The sequence below is a fragment of the Poecilia reticulata genome, chromosome 19, assembly GCF_904066995.2.
Source record: "Poecilia reticulata chromosome 19, P_reticulata-male-v2, whole genome shotgun sequence".
Classification (NCBI taxonomy): Eukaryota; Metazoa; Chordata; class Actinopteri; order Cyprinodontiformes; family Poeciliidae; genus Poecilia; species Poecilia reticulata.
The window spans coordinates 18,672,382-18,697,782 of NC_088848.1; the positions used below are offsets into that span (position 1 = coordinate 18,672,382).

General features: G+C 41.4%; 1 protein-coding gene across 8 annotated transcripts in view; it reads left to right on the forward strand.

The window, feature by feature from the left end:
• The window catches only part of myocd (myocardin), a 61,579-nt gene that overhangs the window by 24,461 nt on the left and 11,717 nt on the right, over nucleotides 1–25,401 (forward strand). For 6 of the 8 annotated variants that reach the window (XM_081600145.1, XM_008437731.3, XM_081600150.1 and 3 more), the window contains one exon: nucleotides 18,560–18,625. In XM_081600145.1, the coding sequence (XP_081456271.1) occupies nucleotides 18,560–18,625 (66 nt within the window). Of the gene's footprint in view, nucleotides 1–9,288; nucleotides 9,855–18,559; nucleotides 18,626–25,401 lie in introns of those variants that run through there. The other 2 variants (XM_081600149.1, XM_081600151.1) reach the window with 2 other exon arrangements.

Genomic DNA, 25,401 nt, shown 5'->3' on the forward strand with positions numbered 1-25,401 from the left:
CAGAGGCTGAATACGTAAGAGATTCTTGAAATGAGACAAAACATTGTTAGAATGTTTTTGTTTTAAAAAAAATGCTTGAGTAAATATGTGTCAGTCACACTGATTATGTGAAAGTTTTAAAAATGTTGCAAGCACATAAATGTACATAATTCAACAAATAAATAGGACATCAGATGAAATCTTTATATATCCTTGGCTCAAATCATAATAATTCATGTAAAAACAATCAGGCAATTTCATGGTCATCTCTAACCATAACCTTCCTGGTGTTTACGGCAGGTCATATGTTCTTGAAAGTTCTCAGGGTTTTTTTTTGCAATTTAAACAATAAAGGCTAAAATGACCACAGTCACAGCTCTGCTTTCAGTTCATGATCGGGTCAAATATGTCAATGCCTTTTTTCTGAAGTGCAGTCAAGCATGATTAGAAAAACACTGGCTTGCTTAATTGTACACTGATTGCTAGCACATAGCCTAGCATGTAGCATAATCCATTTGATATACTTGTCGGATAACTTGGTCTGCAATAGTACCCGGGAAAAATAACTACTGATAAGATGATTACATCTTTACCATGGTTCAATCAGCTTGGGACACAGGATGTGCTTTCTGAATTTGGGAGTCAAACACATCTGATCAATAAACTGTCTGAACGTTCTTGCGCGGTTTGCAGTGGCAGGTTTTGGTTTACATGATGTTTGTTTTTTTTAGAGAAAAAGAAACTGAACCACTGGAAAAAGTTTCAGAACTGATGCATTCTTCAACTTGAATGGAACCAAAGCAATGTAACTCAGGGTCATTGACAATTTTGGACACCCCATTTGTGCCTGAGATTTAACTTCTTGGCTGATATCTTGAGATGCTGGTGCAATGTTTCTATTTTGCTGCAATACTTTTATGTCCTTTCTTCTGTTTTATGAAGTGCACCAGTTAGTTGTTTTGGGTGTCACCAAAACATGAATCTACCAGGCCCGTACTTCATGTAGGTAGTACTGTACCACTTGAGTCATCCTCCAAAGGTGACAATTGTCATTATGGGAAGACGTATCAAGTTAATTTAATCAGATCAAAGACATGTCTCCAAAAACAAAGACCTTTGTCTATGAGCGCATTTGCAAACTGTGATCTAACTTCATTTGTCATAACTTGAGCTCATGACCTGTACAGGACTCGATTTATACTGTGTCGTGACACTCAATGGCCTCTTCAATTTATATTATATAACGCCAATTCACAACGCATATCTCAAGGCACTTTACAAAAAGGTGAATTGAATCTTCACAAGCTCTCTTGCTTTTGCGACAAATTTTGAACCAAATCATGTTGATTTCTGGGTGACGGATCCTGTCTCGGAACATTCCCTTGGTATTTGATAGTTGCATATAATTGTCTAAAGGGACTAAGCCTTTTATACAGTGAATGCAAATATCTGGTTACAAAATCCACTTGAAATGAACATAAAATAAAATGAAGACTGAAAGGGCTGACGGAATATATTCACTCCTGTGTCTGGAATCGGTGACCTAAATCAGACAATGCACTTTATTTTGTCTGTTTTGAACTCACTCAAGTAAGGTGAAACTTGGCACTGATGCAGGTTTCTTTGTGATATCTCCTTTTTAACTGTTCAGCACAAAGACAGACATTAACAAAAACAAGGCCGACTCCGAGTTATTAAATTTCTGATAGTGAGGGTTTAGGAATACCACATAAAGCCAGGGTATAGCTCTTGTTAAAAGGCAGGAGTTAAGAGTTAAGCTGTGGCGATGCAGGCCCGGCTCTGAGCTCAAGCCTCACAGAGATGCACCCTCCACCTCCTCTTCCTCCTTTTCCTCCCTGTCCACGCTCCTGTGGCCGCCTGCCAGCGCCTGCAGACTGCACCAGAGGCAAAGCCGATCATCCAAACAGCCACAAAAACACCAAATACTATCTCCCTTTGGCGTTTCATGTTATAGAGACTGCACAGCTCCCATGCACTCTTGTTGTGCTTTGGGATTCTTCCCAGATTGATTCCAGCAGCAGAGTCTCCCGAGCATGTTGACGTTTCCAACCTGGCGGCAGACATGCGCGGCTCAGACGCCGCCGGGGTCTGAGGCGGGGGATGCAGAGTGAAGGTTACCGAGCCTCGGAGCAGACGTAGATAGACTAGGTTTGGAGGGGGGTGGAAACAAGAAGAAGGGGCTGCTGGCTCGGGCTCGTCTTTCTGTCACTTCTGGTTTGGATTCAACATGCTCCCACTGGAACGTCTTCATTATAAACCGCGGCTCAGAAACTTGAGGGAGAAAAGCTGAACCTGACTCCGCGTCTGGCTCCGTCCGCTTTTCATTCTTCATTTCCCACCCTCCCTCACCTCTTCTTCTGCAACAAAGCAAGTCGGTCCCCTCCAAACTCTTTTTGTGACCATGGCCTTTTTCTTTTTTTTTTTGTTCTTCAGAATTTACTCACTCCGTTTGCATTCCATAGCCTCCAATTTTCTCTGACACATTTTTGTTTTCAGCCAACTTGTGTCGTGAGAAAACCCTTAGTTTACTGATAAGGCTGATTGGGCGTTGATAAAAGTCTCTCTGTTAATCCAAGTGCCATTACCCGACCTCATATCAACACATTTCCCTAAAAAAAAAAAATCTTCACAACATAGACACATAATGTATTCTAATACTAATATTGTAGAAAAACTTAAATAAATACTTGTAATCCCACAAAGGCAACAGAATTAAAGGCCGGTGTTTACCTGAGACTGGAGCGGCTCTCTGAGACAGAGCAGCAGTACGAACACTTAGACTGATACAACACAGCTGTTTCAGCGGGGGCCACAGAGGCCACTACGTCTGCTGCCTTAACAAACATCCACACAATGTACCCTCCTAAACACCCCTCACCCCCAACCCATATCCTGTCTACTCCTGACGGCCTCATCTCGTCCTCAAAGAAGCTCTTCATCGTCAGTCTTATCTCCCGTTCATCTTCCCTACCAGGGTCTTTATCTGAGATCCCTCATCAGAAGACTATCAGCCTTCAAGTCCAGTTTTTTACAGTGTTGTATACGTTAAGGATCAGGCCATTAATGTAGCAGATTAAATGTTGTTCTGATGTATCCTGAGTTGAGCACACCGTTCTTAAACTTCAGCCCCATCCTTATGTAGTTCATATCACCATGTTGGTTATCATATCCACATGAGGCACTGTATGAGAGACCTTTTTATTATTTTTTTATGTAGTACTGAGGTATTCACATAATTACCAAAGGCAACACCAACAGTAGCTGCGTTTCCATTGACCCTATAACTGCGCAAATCAACATTTCAAAATTAATTTATAACAATGCCAATTTGGAAAAAGCTCTAATTTTCCCATAAAAAGTTTTGGCTCTATGATGAGGCGCCTTTTTGTAGGTGTTTGTTTATTTTGGTTTTATCGAAATTGGATTATTTCACAAAACTGCAATGGAAACACTTTTTCTGCATCACACATGTCACATGATCCTCAACCAGATCTTGCCATTGGTGCAAATCATGAAGAAGACAACAGGAAGTTGAGAGGATGATGGCGCGATAAGTGATAAGCCATGTTTTTAATGGCTTATCACTTCAACAAATTGATCACGTGTGATTTTAATTGCTCTTATTTAAACAGAAACTCTCAATTGCAAAATTGCGTTACCCCCCCCCCACATTATCTGAATATTGACATTTTTTGCACATTTGTAATGTGCAAAAAATGTCAGGATGAAGCTAGAACTTCAGCTGCAAGTAAATAACTGCACACAATTTCTATTGATGACAAAAAAAGATGTTATATACTGTGTCATTAAATAGATACCAGACCTCAGTAATACTGATTTCTCATCCAGCCATTGAGGGATCAAACTTTTCAATATCCTTGGAACAGCAAAGTGTTCAGTAGGTTTGGTACGGAGGGTCCAACCAATTGTCGAACCTGCAGGCTAGCAGTCTATCTTCTTTCCTGCCCATGGAAAATGGGACTAGATCTTTATCCTCAAAGAATTGAGTGGAGGCTATGGGAGGTCATTTGGCACAAGCTTTTGTTTCAGTACAAGCATTGGATCTTTGGGATGCAAGATGGTCAATTTAAGCAGGGGATATTAGAAATCTGTATATCTAGAGACTAACTGAGTTGCTCCAGTGGCGCAAACAGCTTCAACCAGATTCACAACTGGATCACAGTGAAGCTAAGCTTAAAATATTGAAGTAATTGCAACAGAGGATATGCAGTGTTGTAGATTTAATAGCACTAAATACCACAAGGAGACCAAAAAGAAACAAAAATGCATCTCAAGAGTCATGGGTGCATCCAAAGGCTGAAGTCGACATAAGAAATAAGTTGAGAGTAATGTAGTGACTGAGCGATCAGTTGAAATTGATCACCTCATAATTAATCAACGTTGTCAGCACTTCTCATTATTTGAGATAAGATTTCCGAGTCTGGCAGAGAACAGTGTTTTATTTAACCACAAAAGCGCTTTCACTACTGACTCAATAACCAACCCCATGGTCGGCCTGCTTTTGGGATTGAAAAATCTAAACTCACAACATGCGTCGTTTACCTCAGAACAGTTAAGGCGAAGATGAGCCGTCTGTGAGTTCAGACCACATAAAACAGATCCTAAAGGCACATTATGACACAACTCACTTTAAAACTGAGATTTGATTTGTGCTTAGTACTACTGTCAAAATGTTGCACCTGCTTATTAGAAGATGCATAACTCCTTTAATGTACAATGATCAGGCATAACATTATGAAGAACAGCCTAATCGTTCTTTGGTCCCCATTTTACTGCATCCCTCCATTTGACCTTCAAAGGTGAAATGGCACCAAGCAGTTATCAGCAGAGCTTTCAAGTTCCGTAAGATGTGAGGTAGGACCTCTAATTGTTTGCATCCCATAGAATAGAAATAGTCTTTACTTTTCAAGTTGATATAAGCAAGAACATGCATATCCACACAAAAGTAAAACAAAGATAAAAAATAAGAATACGATACTCAAATTTACTAAGTCAAAAAAGACCTACTCTGCCACCAGGTCTAAGGGTATGTTAAGCTACACAACAATCACAGCCCACTTTATCAATAGCAATTGGGAAAGGTCATAGACCATGCATAGTGAAAGAACTGAGGTCTGAAGTCTGAGGAGATGAAAACAAATTGAAAAATGAAAGATCAGTTTGTTGATTTCTGTGGTAAACTCTATAAAGTTTCAAAATAAAGTCCTTTTTTTAAGCATAAGTTGATCTTTGAAGTTTTCTTTAAAGTAATAAAATCTCGCCCCGTCTTCTTCTCGTGAAGTCAGTATCATGTCATGAGACCACTGTCTCATGACATTTACGTATTGCTACACCACTATTTCAAAGTTTATCATTATCATTCATGGCTCGATGAAGGGGTCCAGTGACTGTACCCTTACTTCAACACCCAGCAGTGTGAGCCAGTAAACCTCATCAAATGGCTGAAGGACAGCTGGAGTCCATGGATGAGGTACACTATTTGAGGCATTTACAATATGTGACTGTTCAAGTCAGTAGCAAAAGCTTCCATGTTGTGCTGAGCCATCTTTTACTGGAACTGATAGCAACAGCAACATACTAGTCTTGTCAAGAAAATAGGACGATAAAACATCTCGCCACAGTATATTCAACTGTATACATCTCCTGCTGAGCTCGGACATCATTTTTATGAAATTTTCTGTAGTTTAGCTACTTTTAGCTTCACACATCTGTTCCATCTAAAACAAAAGAAATTATACAGTCATGTTTTGATTTACAAGCCCGCACGGTTTGCCAATAAACACGCACGGTTGCGTTACGCAACACGAGGTTTGAACACGGCGGTCTAGACGAAAACGATTAAGCCATTTGCATCGTCGGCCAATCAACAACTGCCTGACCGTCACGGGTCGCACATCTGCGTGCTAAGCTGTAAATATGGTGTCTAAAGCTGTGCAGTCAGATCTGTCTAATTGGTATACGAGTGTGATCTTTGAGTCTCTTCTGTGGTTTTATCGCAGACGCATGCTGAAAGACACACACGCACATGTGGCTCCAAACAGTTCAGATGAGACATGTCACATTCGTTGACATGGGGCCCAATTAAAGGGGAGGATTAAGCCGGGGCTGGGTGACCTCCTCAGGAATCTGTTCGAGACACTGTGTGTACACTGTCAAACCTTCCCTTTAAGCACTTTCACCTGCTAATTAAGACACCGGAGTGGCATGTGTGTGCATGCGTGTGTGCACCTGTGTGATTTGTGTGCGTGCGCATCTGTGTGTGCGTGTGTGTTTATGCGCAGAGACAAATTCACTTGCAAATGTCAAGGACAGATTTGCAGACCGAGAAGCTTTAATGTAAATATTTGACTGGAGTATTGTGCGGCTTCTTGGAGCTCGCTCCAGCACACGTCAGACTCGGCACAGACTTACGGCAAACAGATAAGGCATGTCATTTGTTACGTTAAAATATTCCACGTTTCGGTGCGAGCATCTCAGTGGCGCGTGGAGGAGATCATCTGCTCCAAAAGCGGCGCCGTGTCTTACGGTGTGAAGGGATTGAAACGGACAGCGGACAGCTGCGAAGTCGGTTGGTGCCGATCGAAGCTCCAAAGGACCGATTTGTTTTTATGTATTGTAGATCCACATTATACAACTGTCATAATCTGTTTTTGACTAATTAAACTGTCATTTGTATTGCCTCCTTCAAATGTCCACCTGTATAAATGCTGCTGTTCCTTGAAGGCCTTGGAGGTTTGTTAGAGAACATTGGTGAATAAAACATGAAGACCAAGGAATGAAGCCTTTCACGCTTTTCAAAAATGTGTCCTTTGAGGAAAGCCAGGAAAAGCCATGTTTCCAGTTTGTCAGAAGCCCCTGAAGGAAACACCGGAGTTTGTAGAAAAAGGTGCTTTATTTTTATTTTTATATTTTGTTCAGGTAAAGATTTTACTTCCTGAAATACTGCCAGAATTATGTTGAGCAATGAATTTTAAAATGCTGTATTAGTACCTGCATTTGTTATATGAAGTTTATTTTTTTCCAGCATCTTTTGAACAGTTTTGAACCTGCAACAAAATCTCTTTATAAGTGAAAAGTTCTCCCATTTTTACGCATCACAATGCCGTGCGAGTGAGCCGTCGGCTGTTTTACTGCGGTGAAAATCTTTGTTTGCTGATGGTTTGGTAAATACTCCCATTATTTTAGTCTGTTTCACATCATATCTATTTGGCTGTTTAACAGTTAACATATAAAGAGTTTATAGCTGCAGCAATCTTGTTACTAAAATCTCAGTCGTTGCTGCTGATGTCTAAACAATACCAGACATGAGATATATATGTGAACATTATGTCAATGAATGCATATGGAATCAATCACACTAGTAAATGTGCAATCCAAAAAAATTTTTTAAATAAACAATAAAAAATAAACGGTGTCATCACACAAATGAAGATGCCTTATTTTATTTGAAATCATCTTCAGACAACTATAAGGATGTTATTATAAAACTACATTATCTTTGTTGATCATGTATGTTCTGTGGTGAGGTTTAGTTGTATTACAAGTTTTCAACTTTAAAGGATAAAATCTAATGACTTTCATTGACTTGAAGTGAATATCTCAAAGTGCGATAGTAGTAGATAGATAGTTAATAGTAGTGCGAAAATATGAAAGAAATCAGCAATATTTAAGCATTTTATGAATGTAATTAATTTGTTTATTTGCTCAACGGGTTTTTGTAGATTTATCGGTCAGAGAATTGACCCTTGGAATAAAGTACCACCCAAAAGTAATGATCTTTTTAAGTATTTTTTATAATATGACAAACCAAGAAAAAATAATCTATAACTGTACAGAGGAAAGGAAATATGTGGTTTAAAATATTTTGTAGAGACTCCTTTAGCTGCAAGTCTTTAATGAAGTAGAGTAGGTCTATGAGCTTAGCACATCTAAAGATTTTTGCCTATTTGATAGCTGCAACTCACTCAGACTGAATTGACTGTCAGTTTTCAACTCTTACCATAGATTTGCATTGAAATTAGGTCTGGACTTTGACTGGACCATTCAAACATATTATTATGCTCTGACCTAAATCATTCCAATGTAGCTCAGGCTGAATGTCAGAGAACTGTATTTATCTCCATCCCACCAAATCTGACCAGCTTCCTTGTTCCCACAGTACAAACCTCTCAGCATCTTTTGTTTCAGTGTGGAAATGGTGTTTTCAGAGTGATGTTCTGTCATGGTTCTTTTGATACACATTACATTTTACAGGTAGGTCAGAAAGTAACACTTTGGTCTCTTGACAAGAGAATTCCCCCCCATGTTTGCCCCAAATGGCTTGAGGTCGACTTTCTATAAACAATAACTTTCACAACCTATAGCTCTCCTTCCGCCACTGCTGTGTTGAGGTGAACTATGAAAGTAGTTCACCTCAACTACTTTCATGGTTCATGAAAGTAGTTTTTCTTTAGGGGGTATCAACGTAAAGAGGAAATTTGTGGTAGAAATTTTAAAACAATGTACCCCTTTTTTTTTCTTTTTTTTTCCAATTGTTGGTTCATAACAAAAAGTCCCTATCAGATTAGGTGGAGGAGCTGGAAAATATTACACTCAAGAAACAAAGTTCAGAGCTTAGTTCCTTTGGACAAATATCTAGTTGGTGTGTGGAAACTGGAGGAGGGGTCCACCAAATATGGGTAGATGACATTTACCGTCTGATCTGGCTGCAGGACAACATTCTGTTCTGTTGTTATGCTGGGCAACAACAAAAAGACAAGCATGTTTCACAGTATGAAGATTTTGAAGATTTTATGTGTCGGACCTTCTTTGCTTTGCAACAACGCGGCGACTGTCAAACGGACCAAAGGTTCCAAACTCATCTTCGTTGCATTGTTTTCTGCGAGAAACTGGCCTTTGGTTCCTTTAGGGCTCTGCTTCTTCAGCATCTGTTAAATCTTGCTGATGGTATTTTGACGTCAGACAACGGTTTGGATTTTCCTTCCTTAACAAGCTTATCAGAGAGTTCAAATCTCTTGGATTCTCCAAACTTTTGTAAAAGCAACCTCCCACCCCATTCTAAAATCTAGTACTATTTCACTTTGGAGTAAAGAACTGTAGGATCAGACTTTTTGGCCAATGTTTTACCTCTACTCAGACTTTTGGACTCAGCAAAGAAGTGAAACTGCACATCTTCCGTTCTGCCTGTGTCACGGCTCCACTGTCTTCCTCTGAGTCTCTATCTCGATCTGCCTTTCTCCCTGCTAATGACAGTCAGCTGGGCTGATAGGCAGATATATTTACACTGGTGGCAAGGGAGGAAGAAGTCATCAGCCAAACCCTGTTGTGCCTCTGGGTTGCAGCAGGCGGGGCTTGGAGGAAACCCTGGCCCCAGCTCGGCCCCTCCCTGAGCAGGGCATATCTCTGCGTGTTGTCCCCGGCCCCAGCTCAGAGCTCTCAGCCAGAAGGGACCAAAGCCTCGTCGGCCCGCAAAAATCACACACTCCCACATCAGCTGCTGTGGGGTGAGAGCGGAGGAGAGAAGAGCAGCGGCAGACGGAGGAGAGCTAGATTCCACACCAGCTGAGCAGCACAAAACTAGAACGATTTAGTTTGTTGTCACACACTTTTGCCAGTTAGTGCTTCTTCTTAAGCTGTTGATGAGGTGGCCAGAGCCAACTCTGTCTCCCATGAGTCTGTGGTCCAGAGGTCGCCCGAGGGCTCGAAGTGTGTACGACTTCTTGAAAGTTTGCGGCTTGTTTTTGAAACCTTTGAACGCTGGAACTGTACTGAAATCATTATGACTCTTCTGGGCTCCGAGCACTCCATACTGATACGAAGCAAGTTTAGATCAGGTAAGTTCATTTTTGGATTGCTTCTGACTGTATGCTCTCTGTTTACTAGCAAACTCTTTTGCTCGGTTATCCTGCAACACCTTGCCGGCCAACACTTGGGACTTGCTTGAAATCTCTTACGCATCATTGCATTTAACTCCCTTCTGCATTGAGGCGTTGTCACGGCAGCCCGGCAACAGGTGTGCGCAGCTGTACTGCTGTCTTGTGTAGGTACAGTTGACACCACAGTCTGCCTCCAGAGAGCTGAGACTAGCGGCATGCCTCGTCACACCATGATGAATTTACAGCTGGAAGGATTCCTCAAGGTCTGTCTGCTTCCTTGTAGATGTACCCACGTGCTTGTGATGCCTCATGCAGGTTGGTGCACTTGTTCCCTGGTGGTGGTGGTGCTGCTGAGGGAGCTTGTCCAGGTTTCCCCTGTCTGATAAGAGTGATTAGATGTTGAAGAGGTGTCAGAGGTCAACTAAATATGGCTCATGGGGCACAAGACTCTGTGTACCTTTTATTCTTCCCTCCTCCTGTATGCACACATTCAGTTCCATTAATATCTCTGTCCATCCATTTGCAACACAGAGTCACAGCAGACGGTGCCCATCTTCAGCGGTCAGTAGACAAGAGGTGGTGTACACCCCTGGCAGGTCATTCCAAAACAGTGCATTTCTTATTCAGACACTTGTTCTAGTTTTAAAGGTACCATCTGTGATCCTGTGTGTGTGTGTGTGTTTGCGCAGTACCACTGTAGTGTGTGTTATCTGACCAACACTGCCACCTCCCTGAGGAAAATGTAATTGGTTGGGGTGAGAATCAGCTGTGAGGCTCCATGCAGGTCACTGAGCGGTGAGCAGGTGAATTTCGGTGAGCGGTTTCTCTCGTCCATGCGTCCGCTCTGCCGGTCAGCTGTGATTGCATTCCAGAGATTGCGGGCCAAATGTCCCTTTTCCTTTGAGCCGTTCGGAGCTCCTGTGCTCCAAATGGCGATGAAACTTCTGTGCTGTGGGGAATTTTTAAGGATTCCAGTAACAAATCCTTTCTGCTAGAAGGACTGTGTTGCTCTAACCCGAGCGCTCTGAAAGGATAATGCGGCACAGATGTAGAGATACCGACTCTAAGCTTGAGTCCACTTGATGTTACAGTCAGAGGAGTTAATACTGGGTGAAACATATAACAACCGACGTGACTGTTGGAACTAATTTACGAGTGCCTGGGTGAGCCTACAGAAGGAAGACAGCCTGTAAATCTCTATGTGCTAACTGCTGAAGACAGGAGGGAGTCTGAGACAATTCAGCCTGTGGAGAATTTACAGTTTTCTTTAAGCTGCAGCACTCTGAGTGACATTCAGCGGCCTGTGAAAACCAACAATTGTTGATACTTTTCCACCACGCTTGAACTACAAGATCCCAGCCATGGGAACCGCTGCTGCTCGCCCGTAGCCTAAGGGAGCATTTAGCTCTATGTGAACACTGCCAGTCGTTGCCTCTTCTGCATACAACACGCTGCGGCTGCGCTGCTGAAGCCATGGGAACTGCCTCCGCTTTGTGGAGGCTAAAGGGAAAGATAAAGATCTCATTTATGAGCTCCCCAGAGACTACACAATGTTCTTCAAGTGTGTCACCCACTAATGCTCATGTTGATTTGAATAATGGCTCAAACAGTAGTGGACGACGTTCTTGAGATGCTCACTGTGACATTGCGGTGTGAACGAGGGGTCCAACTTGAGGTAAATGCCAGATCTTGAGGGGTCTGCTGTATACAGAATAGCAAATGAGCATGTCTTCATACGAAACCACAGTATTTATATCTACTAAAAAGATGCAAATATTGGTTTAATTGGCACCAACATGCAGACAAATTTAAACAATAATTTAAAAAAAAACCCAGAAAACTAAATCTTAAACATAAATTTTGTTTTCCTCTCCCCTCCCCCCCAAGAAGTACATTTCATCAGTTATGGTACGAGTAGAATTACAGATTCTACTCGTACTAACAAAAAAATGTAGGCCCTGAGGAGAAATTACTCCCAATTTGGACATAATTTGATACCCAGTGCTTATGCTCATGTTGGGTGTGTGAATGATTTGATTGGCAAGGAACGAGCACGTCAAGAACTGGCATAGGGGGATACAACAGGTGGGACACTGAGTCAAAGAGACCAGGCAGTTACAATAGTTTGTGACGGCTTCATGCCTTTTAGATGCAGTAAGCAGCAGAATCAACTTTTGAGAGAGTTCTGTGTGGATCATGAATGCGACCGGGTGGAAATGAGGTGTAGGGATCCACGGATATCACAGAGGTTGAACCCAGTGGGTATTCATCCTCGACATTGCTGAACAGTTGCCTGGTATTTCCACTTGACTTGATGTGGAGCCAATAGAAGCTTCCTCAACGTCTAACAAGTATGAGTGTAACTGAAAATCAAATGCTTCGGTAACCGACTGATAAGTCCTTCATTTTATTTGTAACTCCGCTGCCTACGCCCCCTGGTGCCTAATCTAGACATAGCAGTTCCTTGTAAATCTAATCATCTACATACTTATCACTGGTCTCCACAGGGACCAACTGTGCCAAAATCAAACCAAATCTCCTAGAAACTCAAGTTTTTTTCTGAAAAGTGAATGCCAGCTAAACTCAAGATGATTTTTCTCAACAAATATCCGTAAAACCAGATATTGGTTCCACCAGCTAGTTTATACTGGTGGGAAAAAAAACAAAGGCGGCGTAAAATGACGAAATGATTCCCTTTCATATGGATATGATTTACTTCCCTTTCCCTTTAATGTGGTTGTGTCAGCTGCTCACTTAGAAAAGGTTTGGGAGGCACTCTGTAAGAAACAATGTCAAATAATTCAGCTTATTGCGGCAGTAAATTGGTTTATATTTCTTTGATGCAGCCTCAATAATTTTACACTAACTGGACTGAAATAGTTTGCGAGACCAGGGAAAGTATACTCCAACGTTCTGACAGGGAATGGCATTCTGGCTGCACATAAAAAAATGTACAGTTTCCTTCATTTTTTTTCCTTTCCACTTGTTTTCAGCCTACCACTGTTGACCATAAGTCACAGGCAGTGGAACCTCTCCAGAAACATTTATGGTGGAGCGTCGTCTCCCCTGCAGTCAGGCTCTGGCTCTCTCTCGTTCATAAGTCTGACTCTTAAGTGGCCAAAAGCGTTGGGAGTAACATATGTGCGTTCTGTTTTAAGGTGGATTTTCGCTTCATACTAGGGTATTAGAGTAAAAATAAACCTTATGCTTCATTTGGGAACACCTGTTTACGAGATGGTAGACAGCGACGCTCATACATCTGTCGCCAACACATTCCTGTCCGTGTCGATGAAAGTTTAGGGGGAGATTCGGGTGACGAATGCGTCCTCTCCTTAGATTGTTGGAGTTCTGGTGCAAAAGTGTGATGTTAGTACTGTTCTCCTGTGCGAGGCACACAAATGGATGATAAATAGCGAAATCTCTCGGCTGGCTTGTTTAATTATCTCCACTTCAGTCACACAAAACCGCCTCGAAACGCGGTTTATTTACATTATAAATCTGAGCACTTGTAAATGCGGCTGTCGATTTGTATGTCCTTTGTTGTCAAGGCACCCCAGGCTGAAACAAATGTCTTTGGTTTCAAAGTCAACAGTGTGTTTCAGCTATCTGTGATTACGCGGCTCAGCTCGGCTCGACTCGACTCGGCTCCGCAGGCAGGACAAGGCAACGCTTTGGAGAAAGAGCAGACTGTATGGCAGCTGCTGTGCTTTCTTAGGCACAGTTATTGATAACCTGTCAGTACGCTCAGCACAGAGCAGTGCGGCCTGACTTCAACCGTTGCCTTCGCCAAGAAAATAAGACATAAAACCTGCATGTATGGGTGAGATTAAGCCTGTCACCTGGCTGAAATATGAACTTGTTTTATCAGCTTGCAGGCAGCACCGAAGTGATCAGAAAGAAGGGCTCAGTATTCAGGATTTGGCTCGAGAACATGTGGGAGTACACTGTTGAATTTACCGTTATCTTTGTCAACCGAACTGTGACACTCGAGATCTGCATCTTGAAGTTGTAGTTAAGATTCCTTAAAGTATCTGCTGAAGCAACAAGAATTTATTTTCTTACTCGCAGAAGAGAACTTTCTTGGTTTCAGAGATTGTGACAAATTCTTTTTCTTTTTTCCCCCCAAAGTCCACATCAAGCACGAGCAGACAATACAACAATATTAGATTCTGAGTCATTATGATGTGCTGACAATTGGCCAAAGATTAGAGATTGTAGCATCATCTATATGGCAGACTTCTATGCTTTTACATACACAAATCATCTTTGTGCTCCTCTTTTCCCCTCAACTTAATATACCTAATACAATAGGGCTAAAAGATTCACTGGTCGTAGATAAATATATGGCAGGTGTTAGCTGCCTAGTAAAAGCTAGTCAAGAGCTAGGCAGCTAACACCTGCCTAAGTGTCCACTAGCAAAAGCTAGCAGCTAGCAATGCTAACTTAAGTTTTAACCCAAATAGTTTCCTTGTTTCCATTTGTTGCCAGATTAGCCAACCGCCACCATAGCCAGTGGTGTGCTTATATTCAACTGGACGACCACAATAATAATAGAGTCCTAACACGGATTGAAAGCAGATGTCTAATAGAGTCACGTTAGTGACTGGACCAAGACGACGTCCTTTAGAAGTTCCCAAGAAGAGGCTCGTAGCGCCACAACATTCTGAATGTTTGGAATATTGTGGACATTGTTGTTTCTGGCAAATATAATGTACAATTATTTTTTTCGTTTGTTTAGAAAAAAAAAATTTAAACAGTAAATGGAGTAAGGGAGGCAGTGCGCCAACAATGTTCTTTCTGTGTGTGCCTGACAAAGTAAAGTGGCATAAAAAGCTTATATTGTAGACTATCATAACATAATCTTTACTTTTATATCTGTTTAACAATGTTCTGTGCTCAGCTCTCAGCATGTGCTTCACATAGCATCAACATGCCTAAATTAAATGATCATGTGATTCACTGGTTTCTGTAGAACTTGAGCTTTGGATTCACGCATCTAAAAGTTGCAGCCTCAAGAACTGGGTCATGACATGAGATGCCTGGCTTAAAGAGTTATAAAATACCAATTTATTATTTTAGATATAGCTGTTAAACTTTAAGATGTCTGTTTTGGTCCTGGCTGATCACAAAGTAGCTGTTAGCTTCAGCAACCAGGTTCAGCTGATGTGGATTCATGCTAAATGAAAACTGTCATCTACGGCTATAAACTGCTCATAAACATGTTCCAGAACCTCGCTTCAAAAATCTCAAACTATCCCTTTGAGGAATGAAAAGAAAAAAAAAAAGCTGAACAGAATTAGCTTCCTACAATATTTATATTGCAGTTTGTCACCTGGCTTTTACCAAAACACTTATGTACAACTGTACACCAAAAAGGCGTGCATAAAAAAAAAAAAATATCCTTGACAGTGGTTGTATCAGTTGCATGTTTTGGTCAGCTTCCAGTCAGTCACTAATGCCTGCCTTTGCTCTGTGATGTAGCGAGCTACGGGGTCGTGACCCTTCCTCTTGCTGTAAACGAAAGCAGATGTCACATGAAGGCAGGAGAAGGGGAACGGCCCGGCGTTACGTAACGTAGGTGCTCCGCAGCGATAGAGAGGGCCGGTGTGGCAGATGAGCATCGAGAAAGGTCATTGCAGGTTCTATTCTGTTCTTGACGCACACGGTTGTGGCCAGAGGAGAGCGAATTGAAACCACCTGAGTGAGATGATAAACAATCGGAGAGACGAACAGAATGTGACCAGGCGGAGCGGGAACATTTCATACTTGTGTGTCAGATCCAGGATCAGACCAGGAGACCCTCCAGATAACAGAGAGGAGGAAAAGCACACGCAGACAAAAGAGACGAAAGGAACGGACGCGAGCAGACCAACAGACGCAGAGGAGGTTCATGTTTATGACCTAGTCCCACCTAGGCCACTACTGCGCGCACACGCACACACACGGACACAGCGGGGAGAATCACACACATGCCGTGGACCACACACTGCCTAGCAGATCTGTTTAAAAGCCAGGAGCTGTGTTTATCTTTCCCTACATCCTGCTCGCAGAAATATTTGCAAGAAAGCAGTGTTGTTTTGTATGCGTGTGTGTGCGTGTGTTTTTTTTTTCTTATGCATATGTGGACATGCATAATACTGATAAGGTTCACAAGAACCTGGGTCAATGGCGTGCATAGATATTTTGGGGGTCAGGTGCTCAAGTTGGGTGGTGGGGGGAAGGAGAACCTTGTGCAACAATATTAGTAGATTTTTTCCTGCATAATTTTCAATATCTCAGAGCAAAATTTACGTACACAAAAAATACTTACCTTTGTCTTTGATTTTATCTATCATTTTAAAAAATAGATTGTCTAAATAAACTGATGTGAACGATTTGATGAATTTGAAACAGAATATGCGACGCATACAGCATACCTGCAGACGTCTTCTGGGCACTACAGGGTCGGCTTATAAGCTTTTAATTCCAGAAATGCTACCTTGAGCCACACACTACACTGTTTTAAAATATTTATTTACTTTAAATGGGCACTTCTCCAATCACCAAAAAGCAAAAAGGGCAGGTGCTCTAGCACCACCTAGTGACTGTCTGTGCACTTCCTTGACCAGGATGCAGCTGAAATTCAGTCAGAGTTAGTGCTTAGATATTTTTTAGGAAATTAGGTCTTAGAATCAGCCTTGTGAGTACATTTTAAACAATATAATTCAGACAATACCCATACTGTATATTCAGTTCACATCATCTTATTTGCTAAATTACTCTTCATTCAAGCTCTAAAAACTTTTCTGATGCCAAACAGGTTCACCTTAATGAGTAAAAACTGAGCGTGGTTTCACACTTGAACTGATGTATATTTTTAGCCTTGACATGTCACAGAATTGCACTATTACAATATCAAAAGAATGAAGAGCTATTCATGAACTATTGCATCATGTTGTACGACACCCTGCGATTGCAGACAGACTCGAGTTCTTGAATCTGATCAGTTCAAGCCAAGTGCGCTGGTAATATTTCTTTTATTTACCAGCTAAATGTAATGAGTTGCTGCAAACTTAAAAGCGGTGCCAAGTAGAAGGAGAAGAAGGAAAAGAAAACAGTTGGAGCATTATTTCAGGAACGGGCTGAAATATTTTGCTCCTGCTGTTGGCCCTGACGAAGAGGACACCTTTAACACAAGACGAATTTTTGCATCCAGCTGGTCTCTGAAGTTAGAACTCCAATCTGGAAAGGATATCACACCCCACTTGAGCTATGCTACAGTTTTCAAAAGTAAAAAAAGAAAAAAAAAGAATCTATACGATACAGCACTGTGGTTTTAACTCTTTGAGACAGAAAACAAAGCACAAGGTGTTTCGGTTGTAGCACGGAAAACCAGTGAGACGGACGTAATGATTGTTGTTGCACAGTGTCCATGTCGGCATCAGAATGGCCGATAAAGTCGTAGCAACAGGCTCATTAACTGCAGTAATGAGGTGCAAACAGTCAGAAGTGCAGAGGAGCAGCTTTTTACCATCACTACATTCACCACAAAATCCAGTGTGGCTGGCTTCATTTTGCTCCAATTGAATTTTCCAATTTGGAAATTTGGAAACCTGGGAACTCTGGCCTCGTCTTGGCTTTGAACAAAGCATTTTGTCAAGTTCTGTGTGGAACTAAAGCCAAGATCCAGTGGACACCATTTTAGGTAAAACCAGCATATCTGCCCTGAAAAGACAGTACATGTACAAACAGTTTAATTCTACAGAAAACATCACCATAAGTTTGAAAATGTACATTTAAGAAGAGTATATTTATTTGGAACTTTTAACATCCATGCCATGTTTCCGCTGACTGAAAATAATATTTTAAAAATATTTTTAAATGACCCAGTCAGGTTTCCTGAAGAAAGAAACCTAAAGATTAGGGTGACGGCAAAGAGCGTTATCAGAAGCCAATTTAGTTGAATGAAAACAATTAAATCTAAATCTCCCAGGGGTATAAGTGTTTCTCGACTTATACTGTCAAATAATACAGTCAGGACTCCAAATGCAACAAATGCAGTTGTCTTATTGTCTCATCTGTCCACATTGATCTTTTGGACTATTAGAAAATAAACACAAGCAGCCATGACTAAGAAGTAGCAACAGCATACCTGTCTACCCAAACAGGTATGCTGTAGACAGGTAGCAACAGCATACCTGTCTACCCAAACATCTCCTCTATAAGGGAGGGTATGAATGGACACCAATCTTCTTGATCATATTGACAAGTTCAGTTCATTATAATTCTATACCTGCTTGTCCTTACAAGGTCAGAAAATGGTCTGGTGGCCATCTCCAGCGTTTTTAAGCTGTAATGAATAGTCTTCTATAGCCGAGTGGCAAAATGAAGAGTGAATGGCTTTCAATCTGTTTTCATTTTGGTTATCAGTGGTGTGCACAGTACACTGTAGAGTTCAGTCAGGAATTTGAAATATTTATGAGGGATTTATTTAAAATTGACTTGTAAAGTTGTATTTTCTTTTTCTTGACGTGCACGTCCTACTTCTGACTAGCCACCTGCAGGTTAATTAAACGCAAGCTATTCTGAAACGGCTTCTTCTTTGGATTTTTGCTCTGTCCCTCACTTGTCTCCTCACATCTCTTTTCCTCTTTCCTGTGCTCCTTCTGTTCTCCTTTCATCAGTGCTACAGTTAAGACTTCAGCAGAGGAGGACACGAGAGCAGCTGGCAGACCAGGGCATCATGCCTCGTGAGTAACGTTTTCCAACTCTGAGCTGCCTCGCACTCATGAACACATGCATATACATCTTTCTGCCCCCATGCTTTTGTCGTCTCTAAGTAGTAACAGAGAAAGAAGGAATAACTGTAGGGAACCTTCACCCCACACTTAATCTCAACGACACTTCACAGGTCATGCTGATGTATTCCTACTTGATTCCTGACCAGAAGGCACACATAGTCTCTCTAGTGTGTTCTGGGTTGCCTCTGGAGTCTCCTTGTAGTAAGATGTGCCTGGAAGACCTCCAAAGCGAGGCATGCAGTTTGCACCCTGATCAGATGGCCAAACCTCTTTACGGGAGCAGCGGCTCCATTTCAACACATGGCTGATGGAGCTCCTTACCTTAACTCTAAGACAGAGTCTGGTCTAAGGTTAATCTCAGCCGTTTTCTATCCAAGACCTTGTTCTTTCATTTATAACCCATTCCTCATGATCATAAGATTGGTAGGTAGGTAATGTCCCAGGGAGGAGATGTTGTGATTGACATGCATATTCAGTCTCACATTAAGTACCAGGACATCTCTGAAGTGGCAGACTGCAGTGGTGGTCTAGATAAAGATGTCCAGAGATTGTTCTTCAATTTCCAATACAGAGGGTGTTCACTGGCAAATCAAAGCTACTCAGCTGACAAAGCTACTCAGCTATTCTGGTAAAGTTTACTCAACATTGTTTGGGACCTGGCTGTTTAACCTTTGATTCGGAATGATCGGTTTGGCTTTCATCCGAAAGTTGAGGAACTAGAATGACCTTTATCTTCATGGAATTGGTTGTGGAGTTTAGTTGGGAATATATACTTTTTAAACAAGCATTTGGTCCCATCGGTGTCTTTAAGCCATAATCTACAGTGAACATATGCACCCAAGTGTGGGACAGCCCTGATGACAGTCAGCACCTTTTGAGTCTGAGGCTATTGTTGTCAACCAAATCAAGGGGGACTGCTCTCTCTAGGAGTCTCTTCCACAAACAAAGAAGTGAATGAATCTTGGTGTCCTGTTAGAATGGAGCTTGGTGTGGATAGACGGTTTAGGAATTTGTGTGCAGCAACTCAGCTGTTTCAATAACAGGTTAGTCTTATTGAAGAAAAATCTGAGCTAAAACTTTGAAGTTTTAGATTGGATGGTGAGCTCTTTTTGTATTTAGGCTTAGGCAATTTAAGTCTCGACCATCCATTGAATCACACTACAGAAAGCAGCTAATCTGGAAGCTGATCTCAAGTGATTCAGACCAACACTAAAAGTAAGCCAACTTGTGAATTGGATTTGGCCAAGTTATACATGCTGGTGGCCAGGTACTTGTGTTGCTAATGAGTATACAACAGTGTTACCCTTAAAATTTAATGGGAGGCACTTCTGTAATTTTCAAGTCAGGATAATCGTATACCTCACATCTTTGGTATACATTAAAACTAAAAACTAGGCAAGTAGCACGAGTCTCAGCAAAGCTGATCTTGTCAAAAGACATTCACTGCAGAATTAGGGGAGGTAAGTGACGTTGATGTTAATTTTCAGAATAACTGGTACATTTAAGCAAAATTTATCAGGTGGCAGGACTATTGATGGCTACAGATAAAGCAGGTGGATGTATTCATCCTGACAGGCAGAAACCAGGCAGGTCGGTGAGTGACCGCTGAGGAATGCTCTCGTGATGGAAGAATCTCTCTGCCTCAGAAGAGGCTGCAACCGTTAGGGGCTCAATTCAGAGAGCAGGAGAGAACCTGTTTACAGGGCCGCACGCCATCAAAGAGAAGGCACGCCCGAGCACGACAACGTGCGGAGAGAGCTGCCATTTACAAGGCGAAGGCTTTGTACTTTTAATGTCACATAAGTCCCAGATATGATGACATGCAGGCCTGCGTGCTCCGAGTATTCTTCTAAATCCTCGCAGTTCCTGCGATTTATGGGGCCTTGTAATCCTTAGATCAGTGAGACACCGCAGTGTTCGCAGGTATTCTGTTTAGTTTTGACTGCCAGCAACCAGACGAATGAAAACGTGGATTTTTCTTTAATATTCATGAGAAAGTAGGCCGAGACACGATACGGCAGAGAACTGCATGTACTATCGCCTTGAGGCAGAATTCAAGCCTCTTGAACTGTCTCTCATTTTGTCGCGACACAAACTTCATGGTACTTTTTCAAGCTAATGTAAAGACGTTTTCTATTTGTCAATGTTACTCTAAAGCAACATAATCTTGTATTTGCAAACATGGCAGCAGCGATGAGAAAGGCCAGTGCATTAGACCTTTCTTTCCTCCCATACAGAATCAACAAGGTGACTGGGGGACATGGGTAGCAGACCAGGGATTTGTTGAATGATATCTCTGGCACCGTTTGCCATTTCACAGAGGCTCCAACCTTCAGATAAAGCCCTAGTAAGTGTGCGGGGGAACGGAATCCAGAGGTCCGGCTAGGCCCTATCAGTTTCTAGGAGTCTGTCACAGATAAGGCAACAAGGGGAAACGCAATTGGTCGACGGGAACCCGAGCTCTCTTTTAAAAAAGAAATTTCAATTGGCTGTTTATCTCTCTTGGTTGCAGGGAATTGAGTTGGCGCTGTTTGTTTGTACTTTCCTTTCACCCAGGCCGTAGATTCCTTATCGCCCGTTCCTACAGAATTCTGTCAACAGCACTGAAAGTAAGACGTTCCGAAAGTAAGACGTTCCGAAAGTAAGACGTTCCGAAAGGCGACGGCGGTAAGGTCCTCCTCCTGTTGCCGCTTCTGTAGATGTGAATCTTCAAATGCTGGCTGCCTTGGCCTTGCTGTGTTATTCCTGCTGGGGAAGATGGACACGGCACAGGGTCTGTGTATACATTACCCAGGGAACATCTGGTGTTTATTAGACTATTCAAGAATCCGCCCCAGCCTCTCAAACCTGACCGGCGTGTGGCCTGCATAGAAGCACACTGTCTCACTGCTGGCCTCAGGTCTGACTCCACACACACATCGAATCTAATATTTCCTCATAAAGATAATAGAGCCGTAGCTGGCTGCAGGTTTACGGTGCTTTTTCCTTCTTGTGCCTTAAGATCCTCGTCTCCACGGCGGGGATCCTTTAAACCTGGATGGAGACACTTTTTGCCCATCCAGCTTCCCTCTCACTGCCATTCAGCAGGCATACAGTGCTGCGAAAATGTATTTGCCCCCTCACAGATTTCTTCTGCTGTTGCTTTTGTTTCTCACAACTACATTTTTCAGATCACCAAAAACATAAATAAATAATTATGGGAAAACCAGGCCCTTTATGACACTTCTGATTAACAGTGAGAAGTTCTAGAGGAATTTAGATCCACTCTGTTATAGAATTTTTTTAACTCGGACACGTTTAAGGGCTTTCTGGAATTAACTGCCTGTTATATGCCATGCCACATCTTAGTCGTATTTAATGAAAGACTTTGACTACACCTCTCCAACTTCTTCTTTTTTCTTTTGATCTCAGTTTCTGAGGTGGCCTTGCTCATGTGCTTTGGGTTTTCTAAACTTAAGGTCACAAACTGACGACTATTAATCAACTTTTAACCAGTGCCTCACTTATTAATTTCAGAAGAAAAAGCATTCATTCTTTCGATCAATTGTTTGGTCGCCAATGCCTGCTGCAGACTTTGTTCGGTTTTGACCATTCAACCTTTATATCATTCAGCTCTGTCAGCAGATGTGCATTATAACTTTCGGAGACTTTTGTACATCTCGCAAAGCAACTTGAATTATTATTTCTGCTTAATTGTAAAAGTTTACATGTTTGAATGCTGCTGCTAATGTCTGCAATTTAAATTTGCATCTCTGCTCCATTTGAGCCCATTATGTGTTATAGAAAATGTGTTGTTTTTCCTCCTTTCATGATTTGAACTGAATTCTAAATTGTTTTGAATAATATTGCTTTTTTTTAACATTTCACAAATTATTCCACAGTATAATGATCTTTTGTATCGTTTCCCTTTTCTTTCCCAATACATTCATATTTTTGTATGTCCACTTCCTTGTCTCTACTTCTTTCATATCATTGATGCATCTTTTTACATTTTTCAATGGTCTGTCCTGACATATAATAGTTTCCTGTCAAATAATAAATCTGGTTTTAGATCTGAAAAAAAAAAATCTCCACATAGCTGTTGGTTTGCCATAGGTCTGTATTAATTTCTGTCATCATTCTATTTTCTAGCTCTGTCTTTGTAGAAGGCAATGCAAAGCAGGTTTAATTGCACATCACAAATTGGCGCTATTAGCCAATGTCGCCAACTTTGATACTTTTATTAAATGGGATTAGCTTTTTTGTTGTGATTAATTAGGTCTAACATGTATAGCCCATAGACAGCATTGTAGAGAAGTGGTCAACAGAACAAAATTAGCCATGGTTTTCTAAAAATCACCAGTTAGACTGAGGTTGAATGGTTGAATGCTTTGGGGGGGAAAAAAAGGTATTAGTTGCTGAAACCCAGATGTGGTTACTTCACACTCCACTCTCTGGAAACAACCATAGACCAGTGCTTAGAGAAACAAGCATCCTGGAAAAAAGCCTAGACTGTTGATGTCCTGGAAATTGTAAATGTCTGATCTGAGTGAGACATAAAGTACAATATTTGCTTTATCTGAAGTTTAATAATTCTTATCACATGCCATTCTTATTTTAGATGATTTTTTTGTGTGTTACTTTCAAATAAAGTATTTCATCCCTGATGAAGTTTTCATTAAACAGTAATATTCCACCTTAGATGTCCAGAAGCTCCATATCTTTCATTTCTTCTTGGCCCACAGTCATGTCTCATCCCTCTGAAATCTCCAACTAAAATCATATTTGACCAAATAAGTGCGTTTGTTCTTTTATGCACTCGGATAATCAAACTGATTTAGTTTCTCAACTCTCTGCTGGATAATCACTCGAATGCCACAGATTGAACGGAGGCCATGCCAGGTTCTCTCTGGCCCTGATTATTTACCTTGGATTTAACAGAGAGAGAGGGAGTCTGTGGAAGATTCAGAATCTCACCAACTTCAACCCTTTAATTACCACTTCTACATTTATTTTCCTACCACTCAAAGTGTTTGAAGGACTCACATTAGAACTGATCCGGCACAGGAACATTGATTGTCGGGGGGAATCAAAGGACTGGACGTGTGGAGTGTGTAAACTGATGAGTGCATAAAATGACCTTTTCTTTAATATATGAAATTTGTTGTACATTACAAACCATTTTCAGGATTCTGTTTGGCATTCTGCAGTATACTACAATGTTTATTAAAAATTTGCATTAGCTTAATTTTAGCATTCAGTCTTCTTTGATAGAAGTCTATCTGCATTTCACAACATCTTCCCACTCTGCCCTCTAAAGTTCCCCAAACCTTTTGAGTTGAGAGAACATCTCTTGTCCACAGCCCTCTTCAGACAACCCCACAAATTTGCTGTCAGATTTAGTTCTGAACGTTGGCTCGGTCAATCAATATGTTGATTTGGATTTATGCTTGCTCTTATTAGGAAGTGTTGCCGACATCCTCTTTGTAGCCTTGTTGAGCGGTTTCTGCCTTTTCTTCCTCCAGTTTCAGTACTGTCGGTGTTCTCCCATGTTTTCTTAAATTATTGATGACTTTTTTGTACCCGAGCTCAAAGGAGGCGCTGAGGTTCCCAGATCAGACATATACCTCGCCTTGACTGCCTTGAGCTCCTATCCTTGAACGCCAAACCAAACCAAACCAAACCAGACTAGAGACAAACAGAAGGAATAGACTGGACTTTGTGATGAGAAGCTCTTGCTTTGGGTGTAAAAAAAAGACAATAAAAGGCTAATTTGTGGGTCTTCTCATTCACAGCCATAGATGGACTGGTCATAACTCAAAGCAAACTTTCCAAAGGAGTCTCAAAGCATGAACACTACCCAGATTGGCCACTCCAGAGTTGTTGTCCCAGGCATCCATGATATGAAGAAGACATTGAAAGAAGACAATGGAAGTGGACTCATTTTTATGTTCATTCACATGATCTTAATGTCTTACTCTGCGTCATCTTGATCTCCCCTTTGACAGCTCCTCTCTGGAAACTCTGGTTAGACTAAAGCAAATTAAGTTTGCAGAGGAAATTACTAAGTGGCCTTTGGGCATGGGCCCCCACAGCAGGCAGAAATAAATATTATACCTTCAGTCGAGAAAAGCACTGCTGTGGGATCTAGCATATGAGCTAACTTATGATGTTTGTGACTCCACAGTTGGGTGTCGGGCATCTTTCGAGTTCATCACCCTTTTTAAAAGACCTCTGTCGGATTAACAGCTTACTGCTGTCGGTGTACAAACTACAAGATAGATGCAGGTTTTAGAAGCACACTAGATTAACTATAAAGCATTTAAGAACGATATCTTTTATTTTCCTTTGATACCGTATTAGATGACTGGTATAATCTGTTATAGCTATTGGGTAAAATATTCAAAAGATTCGCCCAGTAGTGCATCCTTTATTGGTTTTACCCATTTCTGTTTTTTTCCCTATTTTCAAGAAAGAAAAAACTGTTCAAAACGGGAATTATTTCCGGTTCAGATTAAATCGTTGGTATTTGCAGATTCACCTGTGTTAACATCTACAAATACAGAAGTCAACTTCTGTACTTGTGCTAAGATGGCTTCCACTTGTTTATCAATTCACATTAAGGTATATTTGTGTTTGAACTATTAAAATAGGCAGTCACAGGAAAAAGACACCATCTGTAAATTTTAATGGCATCACCACTGAGTTTTGTCCGGAACCTTGAGTCTTAGTCATCACATTGCTTG